This window comes from Geotrypetes seraphini, chromosome 4 (genome assembly GCF_902459505.1).
Source record: "Geotrypetes seraphini chromosome 4, aGeoSer1.1, whole genome shotgun sequence".
In the NCBI taxonomy this organism is placed as follows: Eukaryota; Metazoa; Chordata; class Amphibia; order Gymnophiona; family Dermophiidae; genus Geotrypetes; species Geotrypetes seraphini.
In genome coordinates, this window is record NC_047087.1 from 184,694,530 (window position 1) to 184,715,939 (window position 21,410).

General features: G+C 44.4%; 1 protein-coding gene across 12 annotated transcripts in view; it reads left to right on the forward strand.

Moving 5' to 3' along the window:
• The window catches only part of COL13A1 (collagen type XIII alpha 1 chain), a 646,904-nt gene that overhangs the window by 316,054 nt on the left and 309,440 nt on the right, over nucleotides 1-21,410 (forward strand). For all 12 annotated transcript variants that reach the window (XM_033940521.1, XM_033940520.1, XM_033940522.1 and 9 more), the window contains 2 exons: nucleotides 3,894-3,920; nucleotides 5,020-5,046. In XM_033940521.1, the coding sequence (XP_033796412.1) occupies nucleotides 3,894-3,920; nucleotides 5,020-5,046 (54 nt within the window). The remainder of the gene's footprint in view (nucleotides 1-3,893; nucleotides 3,921-5,019; nucleotides 5,047-21,410) is intronic.

The window sequence follows — 21,410 nt, forward strand, 5'->3', positions numbered from 1 at the left end:
GGCATCCTTTCCCCTTGTTAGGGCATATCCCTCCCTTCTCCTCATCTTCTCAGTGATTTTCCAAACCACAGTTTTCTCTCTCAGAGGGGCCCTGACATGGCAGCCGTTCTCACTAGTTATACGCAGCTGCCCTGAAGCTTCTCCTCTGATACAATCCGGCAGAAACAGGAAGTTGCATCAGAGGAGAAGCTTCAGGGCAACCATGTACAACTAGTGAGAACGGCTGCTACTGAGAGAGAGAATTTTGGTTTTGAAAAGCATTCATGAAGGTGAGGGGAAGGGGAAGGAGATAGCCCGACAAGGGGAAGAGGTTGGATGGCGCTTTAGGATTATTGTGTGGAGAAAGAGGGGGACAAATGCTGAATGGAGGTGGGGGGGGGTTAGAGAGGGGAGCAAACACTGGAAGGAAATGGGGAGGAGAGAGAGGGGAGCAGATGCTGAATGGAAGTTGAGGGGGGAGAGAGGGGGAGCAAACGCTGAATGGAACTGGTGAGGAGAGAGAAAAAAGGGCACATGCTGGATTGGGGGAAGAGGATAAAGTTAGATACTGGAAGAGGTGAAGGAAAGAGGTGGTAAGCTGTAGGTAGATACAATGAAAAAAGGGAAATTGAGGACTGGATAGTAAGACAGAATTTAATCTAAACAGAGGCAGAAAACAAATTGAGAAGGAAGACCAGGGAAGAAGAGAAAGGGAGAGGAGAAAGAGATGGCAGAGCAGGGGGGGGGATACCAGATCTGGTGGGAGGAAATGAGGAAGGAAACAGATACCCGATCTGAGGGGAGGAAAAGAGGAGAAAGAGAGATGCTAAAATTCACTGGGAGGGAAGGAGAAATGGAAGGGATGTAGACAGGTGCCACACCATGGGGGGAGCAGAGGGAAGAAGATGGATGCCAGACCAGTGGGGGTGGGGGAGAGAGATTGAAGGCAGAGGCAGACAGATTCTGGAAGAGGCATAGAAGAGAGCAAATGCCATATGGAAGAGGCAGAGCAAGGGTAGGCAATGAATGGAGGAAGAGAAGTTGAGGAAAGTGCAAACCAGACAATAGAGGTAGAAAAAAAAATTTTATTTCTCTTTTTTTTTTTTCTTCAGAATAAAGAGTATTGTAGCTGTGTTAATAAACATTTAAAAATAGAAAATGGAAAAAGATGATCCTTTTTATTGGACTAATTTTAATAAATTTTTTGGGCCTCTGCATGCCTAAAACCGGCCCTGCTGCCCAGTTATGGTGCCTTTAATCCATCACACCACTTTTTTGCATCAAACATTCAGTGCGGAAGTAGCACCTAATGTTCGGCACCATATATAGCATTTCCCCCTAAGAGTTATATGCAGATGCCTGACTGAATATTGACTAGGATCCACATAAGTCCCAACAGCTGCTTTCTATCTGGTCAGGCCTGGAAATTCAGTGCCTGCACATAGCCCAGCATTGATTGTGAGTCTAACTTTGCCAGTGACAGTAAATGTTTAAAAAACTCTTACCATTGCCAGCTGAATAGTGACTGGTAAATTTTCCTTGCATAGGAAAGATAGGGGAGGCCATCTGGATATGGCCCTTCTCTGAGTAGGTTTGAGTAGAGGCAAAGAGAAGTGACTAAAAGCTGTATATTGAGATGAATGACCCTTGTGAGATGAAAACAAAAGTAGAAAGGGACTGATAATAGAGAATATAGACAGATTTTGCCTTCTCTGTGTTCCAAATATCTGTTCTCCATCAAGCATATCTCTGCCCCATCCAGCTATTCCTATCTAATATAATAAAACGCTAGGCCGCGCATGCGCACTTCCTATGTGTGCGCCGCTTTTCCGTGAGCTGTAGCGACACATAGGAAGTGCGCATGCGCGGCTTACGGTCTGGCCTGGAGTCGGATGTCGGCCGCGGCGGCCCGAGTAGGATGTCAATCTGCCCCTTCTACTGACCGGACAAGTCGCCCCGCTGCGTCTCTTCTCGGGGCTCGGAGGACACCTCTGAGGGTGGTCGGGGCCCGGGATGCTCGATCCATGCGTCTGGCTGGCTCTCCCACCAAAGCCCCCCACAATGACTGCTCCTCCCGCATCCGGCCCCGCATCCAAAGCCTCCCCGAAGGCGGCAGCCCCCCAAAGAGCCGCACCAGCGTCGGAAACCCCTCCGACGTCACAACGTCAGAGGCAAGGCTTCCAACTCCAGTGCGTCTCCGGAGAGAACCCGCCGCCGCGGCCCCGAACAGCAACACAACATTTTCATGGGAGCCAGCCCTTGGAGAAGGCCAAGAGGAGACAACACCGTGAAAAGCTCCAACAAGGGAGCCAACCAGATCGCGAGTGCGGGGCCGCTGTAAGCGGGGATCGGGTGAGGAGCAGCCACTGCCTGCAGTTTTGAAATTTGGCAAGGGAGCTGGGCAGAATGGGGTGGGGGACTTCTAAAATGTAAGGCTGCATGGTTTACAGATAAGGGAGAAGGGTTCCTAATGGACAGTGGGGAACATACAAGTAAGGGAGAAGGGCTACTGCTGGACGGGGGGGGAGCAGGAAGTAAAGGAGAAGAGCTACTGCTGGATATGGGGAGCGGGAAATGGGGGGAGGTGATGCTGAACAGGGGGAGATAAAAGAAGAAGGGCTACTGCTATATAGGGGGAGCAGGGAATGGGTGGGGGTGCTGCTGGACAGGGAGGAGGTAAAAGTAAGGGAGAAGGGCTGCTAGCACCCGTTAATGTAATGGGCTAAACAACTAGTAGCTTAAGAAAATGCCAGAGCCCAAAGAAGGGGACCTGGGGTCCTGGTCCCAAAGGAGGAGGTCTAGGTTTCTAAGGCCACCCTTATGGTTATGCCCCACCCTTATGGTTAACCCCACCCCTATCCCTCGTACATTCTGGTGTGTCTCCCTTCTCTCCTGGTCCTGCCTGCAGCTCTCTCTCACTCCTCACCCAACCCTTGTTGTACCTCTTCAGGAAGCAAGTCTTCTGTGGTGAAGCGCCAGCGCAGACTTACTCATAGGCCCTCTAACCCCTCCTGTCCTTCTGAAAACAGGAAGTTGCTTCAGAATGGGCAGGAGGGGTCAGAAGGAAAGGCCCAGTGTAGGCCGGAGGCATCCTTGCTTACTGAAAAGGTATATCAGGGTTTGGGCTGGGGAAAGAGAGAAAGCTATGGGCAGGACTGGGAAGGATGGGAGAAGGTGTATGCAGCACATAGTCCAGATTCTCAGATGGTCCAGATTTCTGGTTTCCGGGTTTTTAGGCTTTTTACTGTATATTGCCTTTAAAAGTGGACTAACACAGCTAACACACCATTTTACTCAGATAACATGAGAATCCGAATAACATGCCAATAAACATAAACATTTTTTGTATGGCGAGTCCTACTCTTCATCTATTTCTGGTTGGAGGAGGGTTTTTGTGGATGCAGAATATATTTATATTCAGCACATAAAAAATGCTATATCAAACCAAAAGTCTGTGAGGGTCCTCCTGTGTGCAGTCTGTCACATATGGAAGCATCAGCTGCTAGATGTGTTTCAATAGAAAAATGATGAGAACCACAGCGTTAAAGAGATTTCAAGCCATGACCGTAAACAGTTTGAGGGTTGGAACTAGGTGACATTCTTGTTGAGCTGGATTACATAGCATAGTTACTCTTGATAACTTGTCCCCTCTTTTACTGAGGTGTGCTATGCTTTTTCGCCCGTGGTAAATAGCATGTGCTAATCACGCACTAAACGCTAATGCGTGCATGTTATCCTATGACGTGTTAGCGGTTAGCGCATGCGTTGATTTAGCGCATGCTAAACACGTTCTAAAATGCTTAGAACATTTGTAAAAGAGGGCCTTAGTGTTGTAGCTTAAAAAAAAAAAAAAAGCTAATCATTTGCTCACTTTCTGTTAATTTGCAAACCTTTTTTTTTTTTTTTTCTTCAAGGGTCCTTCTGGCACAAAAGGGCAGCCTGTAAGTACCTGTTGATGATTACTTCTTCTTGTGTGAGTTCTCTTAGGTCCCCGATGTTAAAAGGTCCTGCGCAAACCCATAGTGCAAAACCAATGCAGAAACCTAGCTCTCCAATGCTCAAAGCAAATGGCATTCAGGTTTTATGGGTGCTAGTAAACTGAAGCAAGGGAAAGAAATGTACCTGGAGCATGCACAGAAATGTTTTGAGGTAAAGGCAGATCTTGGGCACATGCTCAGACAAAACTGTTGTCCTTCTTCCTCGCTTTTATATATAAGCTTTTCAAAAATTGTTTGCGCTTAAATTTTGGAAAGGGTTCATATTCATGCACAGAAAAACAGGCACCAATGTACGCTTTCACTTTTGATTGGACTCCCACACGTTGCTTTCTCACTATTAGCTCCTTATACAAAGCTGCAGTAAGCGATTTCCCTGCGGCAAATGCACGGAATCGCTACCGCAGCTTTGGAAAAGGGGCCTTATCAGCGCTTAGAGGCCGCTTGAGTTTCCTTCCAGTTCTAAAACACAAACTGGCAGTGTAATGTCAGAAATTTAGAATAAATTCTCTCCTCAAAACCATCAATGTCGCCCCCGAGCTAGAAGTAAGTGTTCAGCGTTAAGGCCAGCATTTTTTTTCTGCATTACTGTTTGAGCATTGAGAGGGATCCACAGCATTAAGATGGCTTGGGGAAATTCATTGCTTATTCGTAGGATAATCAGCATAAAATCAGTTTTATTACTGGGGATCTAGCTAGGTACTTGGGACTTGGGTTAGCCACTGTTGGAAACAGGATTCTGGGCTTGATGGACCTTTGGTCTGTCCCAGTTTGGCAGTCCTTATGTTCTTACAAATACTGAGTAACCTCATTAACATCCATTTCAAAACATTTAAATAAAATTTGCGGCCATCTTTGGCTCGCACATTGATACCTGTTCTAGATCCCTCTGAACTTTTTACAAACATTAATATGCGCGCTATTCCAACACTAATCATTTTTAACTCCAATGTTAGATTTCGAGCATCGGTCCCTTAGGTTTTTGCTTTTCCTTTTCCAAAAGCATTGGTTAATGTTCTTCTCTCACATCTTCATATTCTTGTAGGGATCTTCAGGACCGAAGGGAGAAAAGGTAATGTTTGATTTCATTTGTCAAAGCAAAACTTTACTGAGGGGTGGATAAGATTTACAAAGTGTCTTTGTCCCTAAACTGATGTCTAGGTTCTAGCCAGTGATAAATCTATAATTATCTCATTGTGGAAAGCTGACTAAAGGAGGCGGAGGTATCGCCAACTGGGTGAAGCTTCAACCCAACACCAACTCATACCTTTTAATGAACCACAAATGAGACATCAGCAGCGACTCACTTTAGCTCATCATTGGCTCTCAGACTGTGTGCCAGATGCACAAAACTCAACATGTGTTTAATGATTGTCGCTAAACCAGTTTTAACCAGTTTAGTATCAAAGTATTTCCACTATCGATGCACAAAACGGAAAATCGCAGTCTTTTCCGTTGTTTATAGCAGCCTCCAATAATCATATGTAAATACATTACAATGAACTTATCAGTATTAAAATGAACACTCTGATCGATGCCCACATGATGCAAAAAATGAAACGCCAGTTTTTAATGCTCTGAAATGCTCTGAAATCTCCAACAGATCAGGAGGTGCCGGTAGTGTTAAAACAAAAAAAGTTCCCCTAACAGCAGATTTTTTTTTTATTTTTAATAGGCACAGAATTTGTGCATGTGTTACACATGTACAATATCTGTTCCCATGAAAAATAATTACATTACATTAGAGATTAATATTTTTTTTTTAAAGTCCTGTGGGACCCCTGATGACAGCCCACACCCTGAAACTAAAAAAAAAAAAAAAAATCAGCAAGAAGGAATCCAGCTCCTCCCTACCTCAGCCACCCAGATCCCCCACACCCCGAAATTGAAGATCGGTAGGAGGGATGCCCAGTCCCTCCTGCTGATGCCATCAATGCTGCAAATCTGTGCCCCCCAAAAAAACTCCCAAACCCCCTATACCTCTAAATTGAAGATCATCAGGAAGGATGCCCACTCCCTCCAGCCACTGCAAACCCTCGACCCCCGTGTACCTCTGAATTGAAGAACGACAGGAGGGATGCCCATTTCCTCCTACCAAGCCCACCTCTTCAAAATGGTGGGCCTTCCCCTTCCCAGTGCATCCTGGGAAGGGCCTAAGACTCTGATTGGCCTTAGGTATCTGAACCAATCAGAGCCTTAGGCCCTTCCAAGTGTATCCCAGAATGCACTGGGAAGGGGACTAAGGCTCTGATTGGTCCAGGTGCCCGGCACCAGGAGAGAGTGGGCATCCCTCTTGTAGATCTTCAATATAAAGGTGGGGAGTCGTGGAGTAGGGGGTCAAAGTAGGAGAGAATGAGCTTCCCTCATGCCGATTTTTTTTTTTAAGTTTGGGAGGGTCCTGGCATGACTTTTTTTTTTTTTTTTATAATGGACATTTTGTGCATGTGTTGCCCATTAAAAAAGGGGAAAAAAATCTCTGCTCTTCCTGCCCTGAACTGCTGCCTTCTCTGTTGACTCTGCACATATGTCAGTCACTTTCTCCAATGACTGATTGAATGGGATTATGACAGACCTCTGCAAAAATCATTAGCATACGAAATTGTTTCCACATCGATCATCAGGTACCCACAGGATTTTAAACGCAATTTTAAAGCATCCGCAACAGAGGAACCCAGGAACATAGGGAGCATGTTAGGGAGATGTGGGGAGATATTGAGTGGATGTGGGAAGATATGGGATGAGGGGATATGTCAGGGGGAAGGGTTTAGGGGATCGGTGGGTGTAAGGGATGGAGAGAGAAATTTTTTTCTTCCTGCCGATTCAGCTGATCCTGGCAGGGGAATCCACCATCAGCTAAGTCGGCAGGACTGCACCGAAACATACTGATCTGATGGGGATTCCACTGTCGTGATCAGACAATGTACTTGGGTATGTCTGCAAAACTTGCTTTTGTGCATTTTTCATGTGGACATTTTTATTTTTGAAAATGGCCAAAAAAGATACATACTAAGGACCAAAACGTCTACATAGGTCTTTTTCAAAAATAAAAGATAGATGTCTGGCTGATTTGAAAATGAACATTTTCTCTACTGGATTTCTGGATTTTCTTTTTTTTAAAAAACGTCCAAATTAGACTTAGACGTCTTATCGAAAATGCACCTCAACATGTGTAACTGTTTGACCTGCCCATGTCCTACTCAGGCCCTTCCCCTGTGAATGCCCTCTTGCATTTACATACTAAGAAAGTTATGCGCATAAAAAATAGAATAGCACTTGTCACTCAACTAGCACTTAATGCAAATAAGTGCTAGCACTCTACAAATACATATGTGCATAGGAATATAACAGGCTGCATGGCATTTAATGTATGCTAAATCCGTTAGGATGCCTTAGTAAAAGGGCCCCAGAATGAGTTTTATCCAACTAGCCCAACTCAGACAGCATCCCTGAGAGAGCAAAATGAAAATGGAGTCTTTTGAAACTGGATAAGGCGCTCTTTTCATCTATATGTGGTATAGTAAGCTACCCTAGGTGTTACTGATTAAATCCAAATGTTTTGTGGGATTTTATAGTGTGGGAACTTAAACACATATGCTCTGTTAAATGCAGGGAAACATCTTATTTTGTAAGTAAGGTTTTCGGCATTCTTGTGGTAGAAGCTTCAGGGGACTCCTAAAGGGCTGTTTGTCCACCTCACTCATTCCTATTTTTCATTTTTAAATATTTGTTATACAGTAGTGCGGTGTTGGTAAGCTTTATTTTCTAGCTTGTACTTATGTATATTAATAGTTTGCGTGCCTTGGAAAAATGATTCTTCAAAGTAAACTTTATTTTTCATCTAGCATTCCCCTCCTGCTATTTTGGGTTTTCAGCTCAGTGGCACATGGTCTCTTTTAGTCTCTTTTGGTGCTGTGGAGCCATGGGTTTTCATGTACAATTACCGAGAGGATTTTTCCTCTTCAACCTTTAACCCTTTCAGGACCAAGGGACATATTTGTCCCATAACTTTAAAATCCTATAAATTTTGATTGGGATAGTCTACAGTTCTAAATTTGATATGTACGGATTCCATATGATACTGCCTTTATGTAAACAAACTGGTTCCGACATTCATTCATTAGCGTCGTTGCCAGATTGACGAGAAGATTCACTTGCCACACTGTCCATAAGCCAGAAGTTTGATTTTTAAAAAAAAAAAATGATATTTCACAAAAAAAATCAATTTTTTGGCATCTGCAAGCTCTTTTTACCATAAAAATGTTGTCAAAACCACAAAAATTGGCCTGCGATCCTTATGGTCCTGAAAGGGTTAAACTTGCCTCTTAGCTTGCTTATTGCAACAGTGGTTGTCAGTCAGGGGTTAAGTCTCTAATTAGAAAATGAATGGAATATATTGAATAACTAGGGTCAGTACTAGACAGACTACAGGGTCTGTGCCCCTTATATGGCAATTCAGTTTACAATGGATGGGGGAGAGTTTTGACAGGAACACCAGTATATTTGGAACATGAGGATGGTGCTGGGCATACTTTTACCATATCCCGAAAATGATGAGAGGGTTCGGATAGGCTGGAGAGAGCTTTGATGATAACTCCAGTAGTTGGAACCTAAGGACAATACTGAATGGACTTCTATGACCTATAACCCAGTAATATCAATGAAAGTGTAACTATTGGGCAGACAGGATGGACCATTCAAATCTTTATCTGCCGTCATTTACTATATTGCTATGTTTTTACTATGTAAATACAACACTTCACTCTTGTACCAGGCAATGCATGCTCCTTGTAAATTAACACAAATGTTGTCAGTTTTCAGTTGCACAGGGCCCATATAACTTTATTTGGATAACTTAGCTTCGTAAAGTTATATGTATATTCAGTGAAGCCATGATTAAATATACATATAAAACTTTATATAGATAGGTATCCATATACATTTATACATGCTATTTGGCAATCAGCATTTAAATGCATAATTTATATGAAGAGAGGTTAGTGGGTGCCTGGAACACCCTTCCACGAGTAGTGGTGTAGTCAAAATTGCTACAACAGTAGGGATGTTATCAACATTTTCAATACTTTTATGTCTGTTTGGCCTTTATATCTGAGGGCAGGCTTTAGAGCCAAAACACAGACTGTCTCGGGTCTATTTTCTTTTTTTTTTTTAAATCTTTATTTTCATTTTATAGTATTGACATAATATTAGTCAAAACAAGAAAATAATACAATTCAGTTCAAGAATAAAAATGAGACAATAGGTAATAATAAACATTACAAATTGAAATACAAAAATCAAAGCAAAATTTTTCTTTCTCATACGGCATAACATTAAATCCAAAATAATTTTTTACTGATTTGTATCATTAGACCTCAATCTATGGGGGGAGAAAGCTTTAAAATTGCTGAAATCTTAATCAAATAATACAAGGAAAATGAAGATGGTAGCGGGGAAGAACATAACCAAAAACCTTATACTTGAGCAGGTTGAGACTGAAGTTCTCTCAAGAATTTTAAATTTGCTCTTTAGCAGAAATAAATTTTGTCAATTGCTGAAGATCAAAGAAAATAAATCTATTCCCTTGATAGGTCATTACACATTTACAGGGGAATCTGAGTACGAACGTCGCACCTAACTGCAGAACCCTTGGTCTCAAAATAAGAAATTGTTTTCTTCTCTTTTGGGTCATTCGTGACACGTCTGGATACATTCTCACTATTTTAGTCATAAATGGAACATCTTTAAACTTAAAAAACAATTTAAGCATCCATTCCCTGTCAGCATCTATAGCAAATTGTACAAGTAGCGTAGCAGTTGCCGGTATCTCTTCACCTGACCTCTCCAGGAAATTTGTCAAATCCAAACTATCAGCAGACAGATTCTGCTGGTTTGGTTTTTGAACAGATGCTCTGGTTGGTAAATAATATATTTTAGTGAGAGGCGGATAGGAGGTTTCGGAAACTTTCAAAACTTCTTTCAAATATTTTTTAAATGTATCCTGCGCAGAAATAAGTGGTAATTTTGGAAAATTGATAATCCGAAGATTACTTCTTCTAATCATATTTTCCAACATTTCCACCTTAAAATTAAGGTTTCCACTATCTTTTACCCAGACCGAAGCCTGGGACTCCACTGTTTTTATTCTAGTTTCATGTCCATCCACTTTATTTTCAACACTGGATATCCTATTTTTCATTTCCAAATTTTCAGACACAACAGAGGTGTAACGTGTAGTAAGTTGCTGCATTTGAGTTCCCAAAGAGATTTGCAAGCTAGATATTGCTTCCCAAATTGTCTCCTTATTGAAAACCTTGGGTCTCTGCATTGGTATCAGTTCAGCACCCAGAACCTCTGATGAAAAAGTACCTGGAACTTCAGCAGGCGATGAAGTAAGTGTCAGGAAATCCTGAGGTAGTTTCTGTCCCAGCTCCTCCGAATGCACAGATAATAGTTTTGGCTTCACCCCTCCTCCTACTGAGCCGACTCCCGAACTCAGCATGTCTGGAGTAGAGAGTTGCGCAGGGACAGAAATCCCAACCGTCCCCACCCGTCCCCGCAAAAATCCCACCCGTCCCCGTGAGGAATCCCTCCGTCCCCACCCGTCCCCGTGAGGAATCCCCTCCGTCCCCACCCGTCCCCGCGAGGAATCCCCTCCGTCCCCACCCGTCCCCGCGAGGAATACCCTCCGTCACCATCCTTCCCTATAAACTTCAGAAATAGTTATTTTATTTAATTATGCTACCTAATTAAATTTAGGCTCTGGTAGAGACCAATTTACAAATAAGCAAAGAGACTTTATTAATTTGGAAATATTAATTGGGAAGAATACATACTTTGTAAATGGGTTTCTACCAGAACCTCTAAAGTAAATATAAAATATAAATACTCAGCTGATGAGAACCCACAAACTGTCAGCTGAGGACTTCCTTTGCAGTTGGTCGGGGGTCCCTTTTGCCAAGCTTGGCAGGCAGCAGTAGCGTCCCTGAGTCACAGATGCTGGCACCTCAGTGGCTCATGGATGCTGCCAGCGACTGCTGCGCTTGGTGGAGGGGTGTTCTGGCCATCTCTAGAGAAGGTCCTCTGCTGGCGGTGCTTGGGGATCCCCACCAGTCACAGCAAGGGTCAACAAGTACTTCAACACTGTAGAAATAAAACCAGAAATGCATTTCCTTTTCTTTTGAACACAAAACAAAGACATCTGCCATATACATTTCCCAAAGCTAACATATTTTAGTCAATAAATTCCGTTTTTTACCTTCGTTGTCTGGAGACTTATTTTTCCATAAAGTTGGTCCCAGTTTCTTTTTTCCGCTTTCCCATCTTCTGTAAATTCTTCTGTTGCTGTCCATTGGTTCCCCCTACCATGGTCCAGCATTTATCTCTTTCTCATCTTTCGTGCCTGCCCACCAGCCCTATGCCCAACATTTCTCCTTCTATCACCCTTCTCCAACACTATGCCACATCTCTCCCTCCATTCCCTTCACCACTGTCCAATATTCCTCCCTCTTGCATCCTTTTCAATCTGTCCCATTGTTCCCTTGCCACATTTCTCACTCTCATCTTTTTCTTCCCTATCACATTCTGTACCTTCCTCCCTACGACCAAAAATTCTCCTCTTTCTTCCATTTGCCGTGTGTGTGCCGTGAGGGAGGTCTGGTGACCCAGAGTAAGAGCAGGGGTGCCCACACTTTATGGGCTTGCGAGCTACTTTATAATGACTAAGTCAAAATGATCTACCAACAATAAAATTTAAAAAAAACACAAAGCACAATGAAAGGAGGAGAAAATGTTAATTATTCATATTCCGGGTTTTTTCAAAGAGGTCACGGCAGATGACTCTATGCAATGTCACCTCGGTAACAAAATACAAAAATAGACAAATACACCCCCTCCCTTTTTACTAAACCACAATAGTAGGTTTTAGCACAGGGAGTTACGCTGAATGCCTCGCGCTGCTCTCAATGCTCATAGGCTCCCTGCGCTAAAAAACGATATTGCGGTTTAGTAAAAGGGAGCCATTGTGCAAAATATAGACAGCAGATATAAATTCTCAAAACAGACACATTTTGATCACTAAATTGAAAATAAAATCATTTTTCCTACCTTTGCTGTTTGGTGATTTCATGAGTCTCTGGTTGCACTTTCTTCTTCTGACTGTGCATCCAATCTTTCTTCCTTTCTTTCAGCCTCCTGTATGTTTCCTCTCCTCCAGACCTCATTCTCTCCCCCAACTTTTTCTTTCTGTCTCCCTGTTCCCCCTTCTTTCTGTCTCCCTGTCTGCCCCCTTTCTTTCTTTCTCCGTGCCCTCCCCCAAGCCACTCGGTTTGCTGCCACCGCCATCGGGAAATAGACCCCAAGCCACCGCTGTCCCAAGCTTTCCCTGCAGAAGCGTCGCGCTGACCAGCATTCCGCTCCCTGACGTCAATTCTGACGTAGGAGAGGAAGTTCCGGGCCAACAAGGCATTTCTCCTCATTCCATCCAGCCTGAGCCCTATCTCTCCTTGATCCAGCATTTCCCTTCTGTGTTTGTCAGAATTACCATTCCACCTATTTTCCAGCATCACCCTTCTTTGTGTCCATCTCACCTATATCCCTATCTCACCACTTTTTCAGAATCTTCATTTGTCTCTGTCCTTGTTTTTACCCCATGTTCACCATTTGCCCTTTCAATGTCTTTATCTCCCCCCCCTACTTTTTCAGCATTACTTATATGTCTCTATTTCACCTCCTCTTCATGTCCCCTCTGTATCTCTATCCTTATTCAGTAGGTCCTGCTTACTCTCTCTCTTTTTTGTGTCACTATCTCCATTTTCAGCTTTCCCCCCTTTTCCTTTGTTACTGCACCCGGTAGCCAGAATCTTTCCACCCTCCCTCCACTCCGGCCCAGCCCAGTATGAAATATTTCCTTTTGTTTCCCTCCCCTCTCTCTCTCTCTCTTCTCCTCCCTCACCCACGAGTCCTGCATCTGGCCCTCTCCCTTCTACCTGCACCTGGCAACACCCCCCTGCTCCGCGGCTCTCTTCAGCAACTCGTCAGCAGCGGTGATCAAGACAAGCTGCCGACATCGAGGCCTTCCCTCTACGAGTCCCGCCTTTGTGGAAAAAGGAAGTTGAAACAAGCGGGACTCGCAGAGGGTAGGCCCCGACGTCAGAAGCTTGTGTCGATCGCTGCTGCTGAGTTGCCGAAGAGAGCCGCGGAGCAGGGGGTGTGGCCGGAAGCAGGTAGAAGGGAGATAGGAAGGCTGTAGAAGCTCCGGAGCATGACACCGACCCCGGCCAGGATGATTTCTTTTTCAGGCGTGCAGCTTACAAGTCCGGCGTCGCGGCAGGAAATAGCCATGCTGAGCAGTGAGCTCAGCACATACACAGATGAAAGCCTTGCTTGCTGATTGGTCCGGCGGCACGGCGGGGCGGGGCCGCCGGACCAATCAGCAAGCAAGGCTTTCATCTGTGTACGTGCTGAGCTCACTGCTCAGCATGGCTATTTCCCGCCGCGACGCCGGACTTGTAAGCTGCACGCCTGCATCGCCAGAATTTAGGTAGGCTGTTTTCATCCCCATGGGAGTCCCGTGGGCCAGGGGGCGTCCCCGTGGGAGTCCCGTGGGTCAGGGGGGCATCCCCGTGGGAGTCCTGTGGGCCAGGGGGCGTCCCCGTGGGAGTCCCGTGGGTCAGGGGGGCATCCCCGTGGGAGTCCTGTGGGCCAGGGGGCGTCCCCGTGGGAGTCCCGTGGGCCAGGGGGGGAACCCGCGGGATCCCCGCGATCCCCGTTCCCATGCAGACCTCTAGTCTGGAGAGCAAACACCCTGGGGCATTTCCTTCACCGTCGACTGGCCAAACGCCCCCGAACAACTCGGAGGACTTTGCTCTTCCGTCGATCGGTCAAACGCCCCCGGGCGACTCGGAGGACTCTGCTCTTCCGGGGTCAGAGATGTTGCCTCGAGGGAGAGCTGCAACGCTTCAGCCAGCGTGTCTCTCCCAGCCGAGAAAGCCTCCAGCTGTGTTGGCGTCCCTCGCTGAAGGAAGGCGTCCATCGGGCCCGTTGCTGCTGGTAAGGATTCATCAGGGAAAATCCGAAGCTTAGATTTTCGTTTCACCATTTCACCATTCAGAAGAGACAGCAGTCAGGGAACTCCGTGGCGTCTAGCTCCAAACACCCGCGGCCATCTTCCTTAGACCACTCCCCTCAGGTCTATTTTCACCAACAAAGTACATTGCTTCATCATTAAAACTAAACCTTATGCACTAATCCCCAGTTGATGTAAACTGTTCCAGTCCTACTTTTTCTGTTTCTGTGCTCATGTGTGCCTAATGCAGCTTAAACTGACATACTGCGGAATGCATTCAGACATCCTCATAATTGCCTAATCAAAGTGCGCTAACTATACACTAAAAAGTTTTTGGGGGGAAGGGAACATGCCAGAGGGTGGAGAATAGGCATTCCTGATCTACACAGTGCATTCACATTAGCGAGTGCTAACTGATCAGCATAGGATTAATGTGTGAGCCTTTACTGCCTACAAAATGGGTGATGGAGCATGCTTATATGGTAATTTTTTAATGGTTGCACATTAATAGCAATATTAGGGCATTGCCCTTAATACAAAAAAATGGAAAATTGGTCATTTTACCACCACGGTAAAAATGGCTTTAACATGTGGGAAAACCTGCACAAGGGCTCACTAAGGTCAGTTTATGCTGCAGCTTAGTAAAAGGACCCTAACTCCTCCCCCCCTCCCCCCCCCCGCTTTAATGAAGCTACACTGCCGATCAGTGCACGCTAAATGCCGAGCTGCCCATAGGAATAGAATGGGTGGCTCAGCATTTAGGGCTCCTTTTGCAAAGGTGCGTTAGGGCCTTAACGCGTGGAATAGCACGCGCTACATTGCCGTGTGCGCTAGCCCCTGCCGCCTCCTTTTTAGCAGGCGGTAGTTTTTCGGCTAGCGTGCACTAACCACTAGTGCACCTTAGTAAAAGGAGCCCTTAGTTCGTACTGTTCAGCAACGCAGCTTATTAAAAGAGGGCGTAAGTTATTTCCAGGGATAAGCAATGGCTTTCCCATGTCAAATTTTATAATGGACTTTTTCCTCAAGGAGCTTGACCACTCCTTTTTTAAATTCTGTTATTTTAGTCATCCCTGACAACATATTCTGCAATATAATAATGCGATGTGTAAAAAAGAATCTTTTGATTTGTTTTAAATCTTCTGACCATTAATTTCATGCAGTGGTCTCTTGCTTTTGTGTTGTTTGACAGGTTAAACAACTAAACGTGTTTTAACAATGAATAGGTGCCAAAAAGGTGACCAAACAGACCAGATGTCCACTGGAAGGATGAAAGCATTATCCCTCCACACACTCCCAGTGGTCACTAACTCCATCCAACTCCCCAAAGATGTGCATGAAATAGTGGGAAATGTGGTGAACTATAGAGATAGCGACTCAGGCCTATATCCCACTTAGGGTTACCAGATTTTATGCTAGTAAAATCCGAACCCCTAGCCCCTCCCCCAGGCCTGCCCAGTTCCACCCAGCCCCACCCCGTTATGCCCTAGCCTGACGCCCAATCCCACCCTAGCCCTGCCCCCACTGCCTGCTCCCGTTAGGCAGGAGGGCATCCGCACATGCGCGGATGCGACGCAATGACATCACGCGCGGCATCCATGCATGCGCAGATACCCTCCTGCCCGACACCAATTTAGAGGAAGCTTTTCAAAACCTGGACAAAGCCATCCGGACCCTCAGACATGTCCTCAAAAGGAGAATATGTCCCGGGCAATCTGCACGTCTGGTAACCCTAATCCCACTCTAACTACTACACTTATGGTGGAATCTGTGAGCCTTCCAAAATCCACCTAAATCCCACTGTACCTACATGTAGGTGACACCTTCAGGCATAAGGGCTATTGGTATTGTGTACAGTTGGGTCCAGTAGGTTTTGGATAGATTTTGGAGGGCTCACCATACGATATAAGGGGGTTATGGTGAGATGTGTTTGCACTTATGGGTTTGCTCTGACTTACACATTTGTCTCTCACTACCACTGCTTAGGGGCTTGCACAGTCTTCCTCCTTCCAAATTAAACAAGTGTAATTAATGTCTTGTCCCCAAGTAGGGGCATGCTTGTATTGCAAGGCAACGCTGGTTGATCAAGTTAAAATTTTATGAAATGTTTTGCTCGTCTTGCAAAGCACTCGCACACCAAGTTACTCGCAAGCCAAGGTTTTACTGTACTTGATTTCATTTTTTTTTTTTTTTTCTATATTTGCTGGCTTTGTTTTGTTGCTTGGAAATGGACATTGTTTGTGCTGTTTGGTATGCCCTCCCGAGGTAAACTATCAAGGTCTCAGAATACCACGCAAAGGTTCACTTGTTATCACCTTCGACACATGTGGTAATAGTTGTCTTTCATTGACCCAACCTCCACCACTAAAGCTGCATATCTTGCAGCAATATTTAAATAAATAAATAAATTAATATTGTGATTAGCCCCAGCTGAGCTCCCCCCACTGACTTCCCCTGGTTTGTGTTTGAGGCTTTCTGACATGCACACCTCGAGTGTTAACCCCACCCCCTCCTGAGTTGGGTTTAGGTTTCAGAGAAGGAGGAAAGGAGTAATAGGGGGAAGAGTTAGGTTCAAGTGCCCTCCCCCTCTGGCTCTTAGGCTGGGTTATGACCGGGTTTTCCTCTTCCCTTCCTGGCTGTGCCGGCTCCATGCCAGGTTTTCCTGGGACCCGGGCATGATGCATGCTGGGTTATGTGGTTCTTTTGGCTGGGACAGGGGCTTCCCTGTCACATAATATAAATATCAATTTTTATAGAAAAAATTAACCTTATGTGTGCTTTACACTCCTTAAATGGAAATAATCACACCTTCCAGAAAAATCAGGCATACTTTGACGCTGGAATTAACTTAGGACGGCTTTAGCGGTGGAGGTTGGGTCAATGAAAGACAACTTTTACCACATGTGCCTAAGGTGATAATAAGTGAACCTTTGTGTGGTATTCTGAGACATTTCCTCCTACCTTAGCTAACCTCGGTAGTTTACCTTGTGAGGACCTAAGATTGTTAGTGGCAAACTCCAATTTTTCACACTTTGCATACTGTTTGGCATGCCTTCACACTGAGAAAAGCACTAAACCATGTTGCTATTGGTTTGCTTTTACACAGGAAAAAGAAAGCACTAACCTCCCCTTTTACCAAGTCATGCTGCCTAGAAGCACTAGCTGAATGCAGAGTCGCCCATAGGAATAGAATGGGTGGCTCGACATTTAGCTTGCACTACTCAGCAGCGTGGCTTGATAAAAGGGGGAGGTAAGTTATTTGTGTATGATATTTTGAGGGCTATTCTTGATATGGTTTGCACATAAATAATTAGAACAAAAATTATTGTCTGGACTAAAATACTCATTGGTATTGAGCTGATGTTTGGCTTTCTGTGCACAATGCGGAACCAAGTTGTACTCACAAGTTGTACTTTTATTTGTTGCCCCATCTGGACTACTGCAATGCCTTTTTGTGTGGGTTGCCTCAGAAGTCGTTAAGGGCTTGTACAGATGTCCCAGAATGCTGCAGAATGCGGCAGTATAGTAGGGTTTGGGGAGCTTCACAGTTTCCACCATAAATATAGTGGCTTAAGGACCTGTGTCCTCTCTATGGCTCACTAGCCCATTCACCAGGCTACTGAAGATACCTATGGCTTTCCCCTACCAAGTGCTGCTGATCTAGAGACAAGTATGTACTATTTCATTCAGATTTGGGGGGAGTGTGAGGGGACCATTGACCATTGGAGGAGTGTGAGGGGGTCATTACTTAATCCCTCCAGTGGTCATCTGGTCAGTTTGGGTACCTTTTCAGCACTTAAGACACTTTTAGAGCAGGTCTAGCTCAGAATGACTGTTTCTTCTAGGACATCTTGGGAAAGGTTTGATTATTACCGCAAGATATCCAAGTCTAAGCATGCCCAAAACCCATCCAGAATACGCCTCCAACATGCCTCCCCCCCTTTAATCTTGGACACACAGTGGGTAGAACGTCTCACAGGACATCCAGAAAGACGGTTTTGAAAATCAGCGCTTGGACGTCCTGGCAATTAGGATGTCTAAGTACCAATGTATGGTGTTTATTTGGACATCTTTGTGTTTTGAAAATTCCCTTATAATGTGTTAAGCTTGCGTTAAAGTGAGTGGTAAAATATTTTTAACTTACACGTAGTGAGGGCTTCCTGTATAGGAGTTTAATATTGCAAAGGCAGTTTTAATTTTTGAAGAATCATTCTAGGGCCAAAAATTTACTTTTTTTAAAAAAAATTTCCTTTGATTCACTTGTTTCCATAAATTTTGTTGAGGAAATACTTTAAGAAGATGCTATCATTATCTCAGTCAGATATTTCAAATTGTTGTTTTTATCTTTTTAAAGTTTTATTAAGGAAAATAGGGAAGATGGGGCTTCTGATGTTATGTAGTTTAGATTCTTTAAACCTAGGTTTTGGAAACATCTCAGTATGGCATCACTTCATGTGCTGTCTTTGTTAGATTTTCATCTGAATGGAATGAATTGGCTGTGCTTAAATTTTACTTTAAAAATATACCCCCCTCCCCCCACACACTTTTTTACAAAGCCATACTGTCAAGCAGTGTGAACTAAATGCTAAGTCACCTATAGAAACAGAATCGACAGCTTAGCGTTTATCTCACACTGCCTAGCAGTGCGGCTTTGTAAAGGGAGGGGAAGATTTTGCAGTTTTGTGGTCAAAATTTGCACGTTTTTTCTGAAGTGGCTAAAGTCACAATCGTGGAGAAAATATTTCAGTTGAAAGCTAAAGCACTAGCAGTAGAAGTGAGATTTTAATGTAGAGTGCTGCCAGTGACATGCTTTGAGAGCTTTCAGAGGATTCAGTGAATCCCCAACTCTTGGACTGTGGATTGTCTGAACCCCCTGAACGCCCTGACATTACTGATCTGAATTTGATTGACTGAGAAGCATTTGCCTGTTGTTTGCTCAACCAATCAAATTCAGAGCAGTGCCCTCAGGACCTTTAGGGGGTGGGGCAAATCCCCTGAAGGCTCTGACCTCACACCACTGAGTGCTGTGTACATCTAGCAGCACTAAAGAAATAAGTAGTAGTAGCAGTGGCATAGTATGGGATGGGGTGGTCCACCACATGTGCTGTCTTGGTGGGAACGCTGGCACCCGCCCTCCTCTCCGCTACCCCTACTCCTTCCCCACCCAGCCACACAACCCACCCCCCACTATTGCACACATGCCCACACCTTCCCTTCCCCCATATCTCTTTAATGTTCCTGGCATGAGCAGCAACTTCAACTTGCTGCTCGCATCAGTGTCAGCTCTTCCTCTGATGTCACTTCCTGGACCGCCTCCTAGGAAGTGACGTCAAAGGAAGAACCAACACTGGTGCAAGCAGTAGGTTGGGGTTGCTGTTTGCGCTGGGAATGTTAAAGAGATACAGGGGAAGGGAAGGGGCACGTATGTGTGGCAGGAGGGGGCAGGAAAGGAGTGGATGGTGATGGGGGCAAAGAAGAGGGCGGGGAGGGGCACCATTGACCTGGGCACCTCTCACCCTCACTATGCCACTGAGTAGTAGTAGTAGGAAGGAAGGGAAGAGAGAGGAGAAGCTGAACAAGAGACTGGGCTACATGGATCATTAGTCTGACCCAGTATGGCTGTTCTTATGTTTCAAAAATATTCTTGTGCCTATCTCCTAAGTGCTTAAATGGCATGTCCAAATGCAAATGGAAGGTTCAGGTCTATTGCACTAAAGATTCCTCCATTATTATCAATTACCTTAATGGACTAATATATTAGTCCTTTCCAACTGGTGAGGCTATTGGCCCTCAGTTTCCATACAGATCTCATTTGGGCTGTGGTAGTTGATGATTCTGTCGTATATTTTAGCTCTGCATTATGCCCCTATGCTTAGTTCCTCCTGCATTGTCAGAACATCCATGTGGCTAAATGCTTTTGTTGGAACAGAAGCAGTATCTTATTTGTAAGTTGCATTTTTGGTAGCTTTATTCTTTCTTCAAAGTTACCTGATCTGTAAGTCTCAGATTATAAATGTTATTTTATCTGAGCAGGTTTCTGAGATTCTTTTCCTCTCATAAATAACAGCTTTGATATGGTCGGTAATTTATTGTGTAGGTTCATGACAGCCATTTGCGGTTTGATATTGTTCAGGATTTCCCCAATGAATATGTATGAGATCTATTTGCTTGCACTGCCTCCATTGTATGCAGATAAATCTAATGCCTATGAAGGAAAAACAAGAGTTAATAGCAAGTTGTACTTTGTAGCTGGAGAATACAAGTCCTCAAACAGATGTCTGGGTGTTAAGGAAGCCAATGCAGAATACTATATGGAAAAAAATTCTGAAATACTAAAATAGTTTTTAGTTGCTTGATGATATTACCATCTCTGTTCAAGACTTATTTGCGCCAGATTCCACTGTGCTGATTTTTGTAAAAGATGGAATAGAGAAAAACTATTCTGTGATCCTTGGCTGAGCAAGAGAATACAAAAAAGAGACAAGAAATATTGTCATCTTCCACCAAAGACAGTAACATAGTAGATGATGGCAGATAAAGACCCGAATGGTCCATCTAGTCTGCCCAACCTGATTCAATCTAAAAATTTGTTGTTTGTTTTTTTTCTTCTTCTCCTTAGCTATTTCTGGGCAAGGATCTAAAGCTCTGCCTGGTACTGTTCTTAGGTTCCAACTACTGAAGTCTCTGTCAAAGCTCACTCCAGTCCATCTACACCAGGGATCTCAAAATCCCTCCTTGAGGGCTGCAATCCAGTCGGGTTTTCAAGATTTCCCCAATGAATATGCATGACATCTATGTGCATGCACTGCTTTCAATGCATATTCATTGGGGGAAATCCTGAAAACCCGACTGGATTGCGGCCCTCAAGGAAGGACTTTGAGATCCCTGATCTACACCCTCCCAAGCGTTGAAGCCCTCCCTAGCCCATCCTCAACCAAACGGCCATATACAGACAGAGATTGTGCAAGTCTGCCCAGTACTGGCCTTAGTTCTTCAATATTTACTATTATTCTAGATCCTCTGTGTTCATCCCATGCTTTTTTGAACTCCGTCACCATTTTCCTCTCCACCACCTCTCTTGGGAGTGCATTCCAGGCATCCACTACCCTCTCCGTAAAGAAGAATTTCCTTATATTGCTCTTGAGTCTCCCACTTCTCAACCTCAAATTATGTTGATAATGCACCCAGTGACCTGAAGTTAATCAAGGTGTACATAGCCCCTTGGCATGTGAGTTGATTCATAAACTTTGTGAACAATTTTGCATCCTTCCTACTTTAAATAAATAAAGATAAGCCACATCCTTTTGCAAAAAGGGCATTTTATTTAAATAAGGATATGCTTTGTCACATTCTTGGCATGTGGGTTCCTGGGAGGA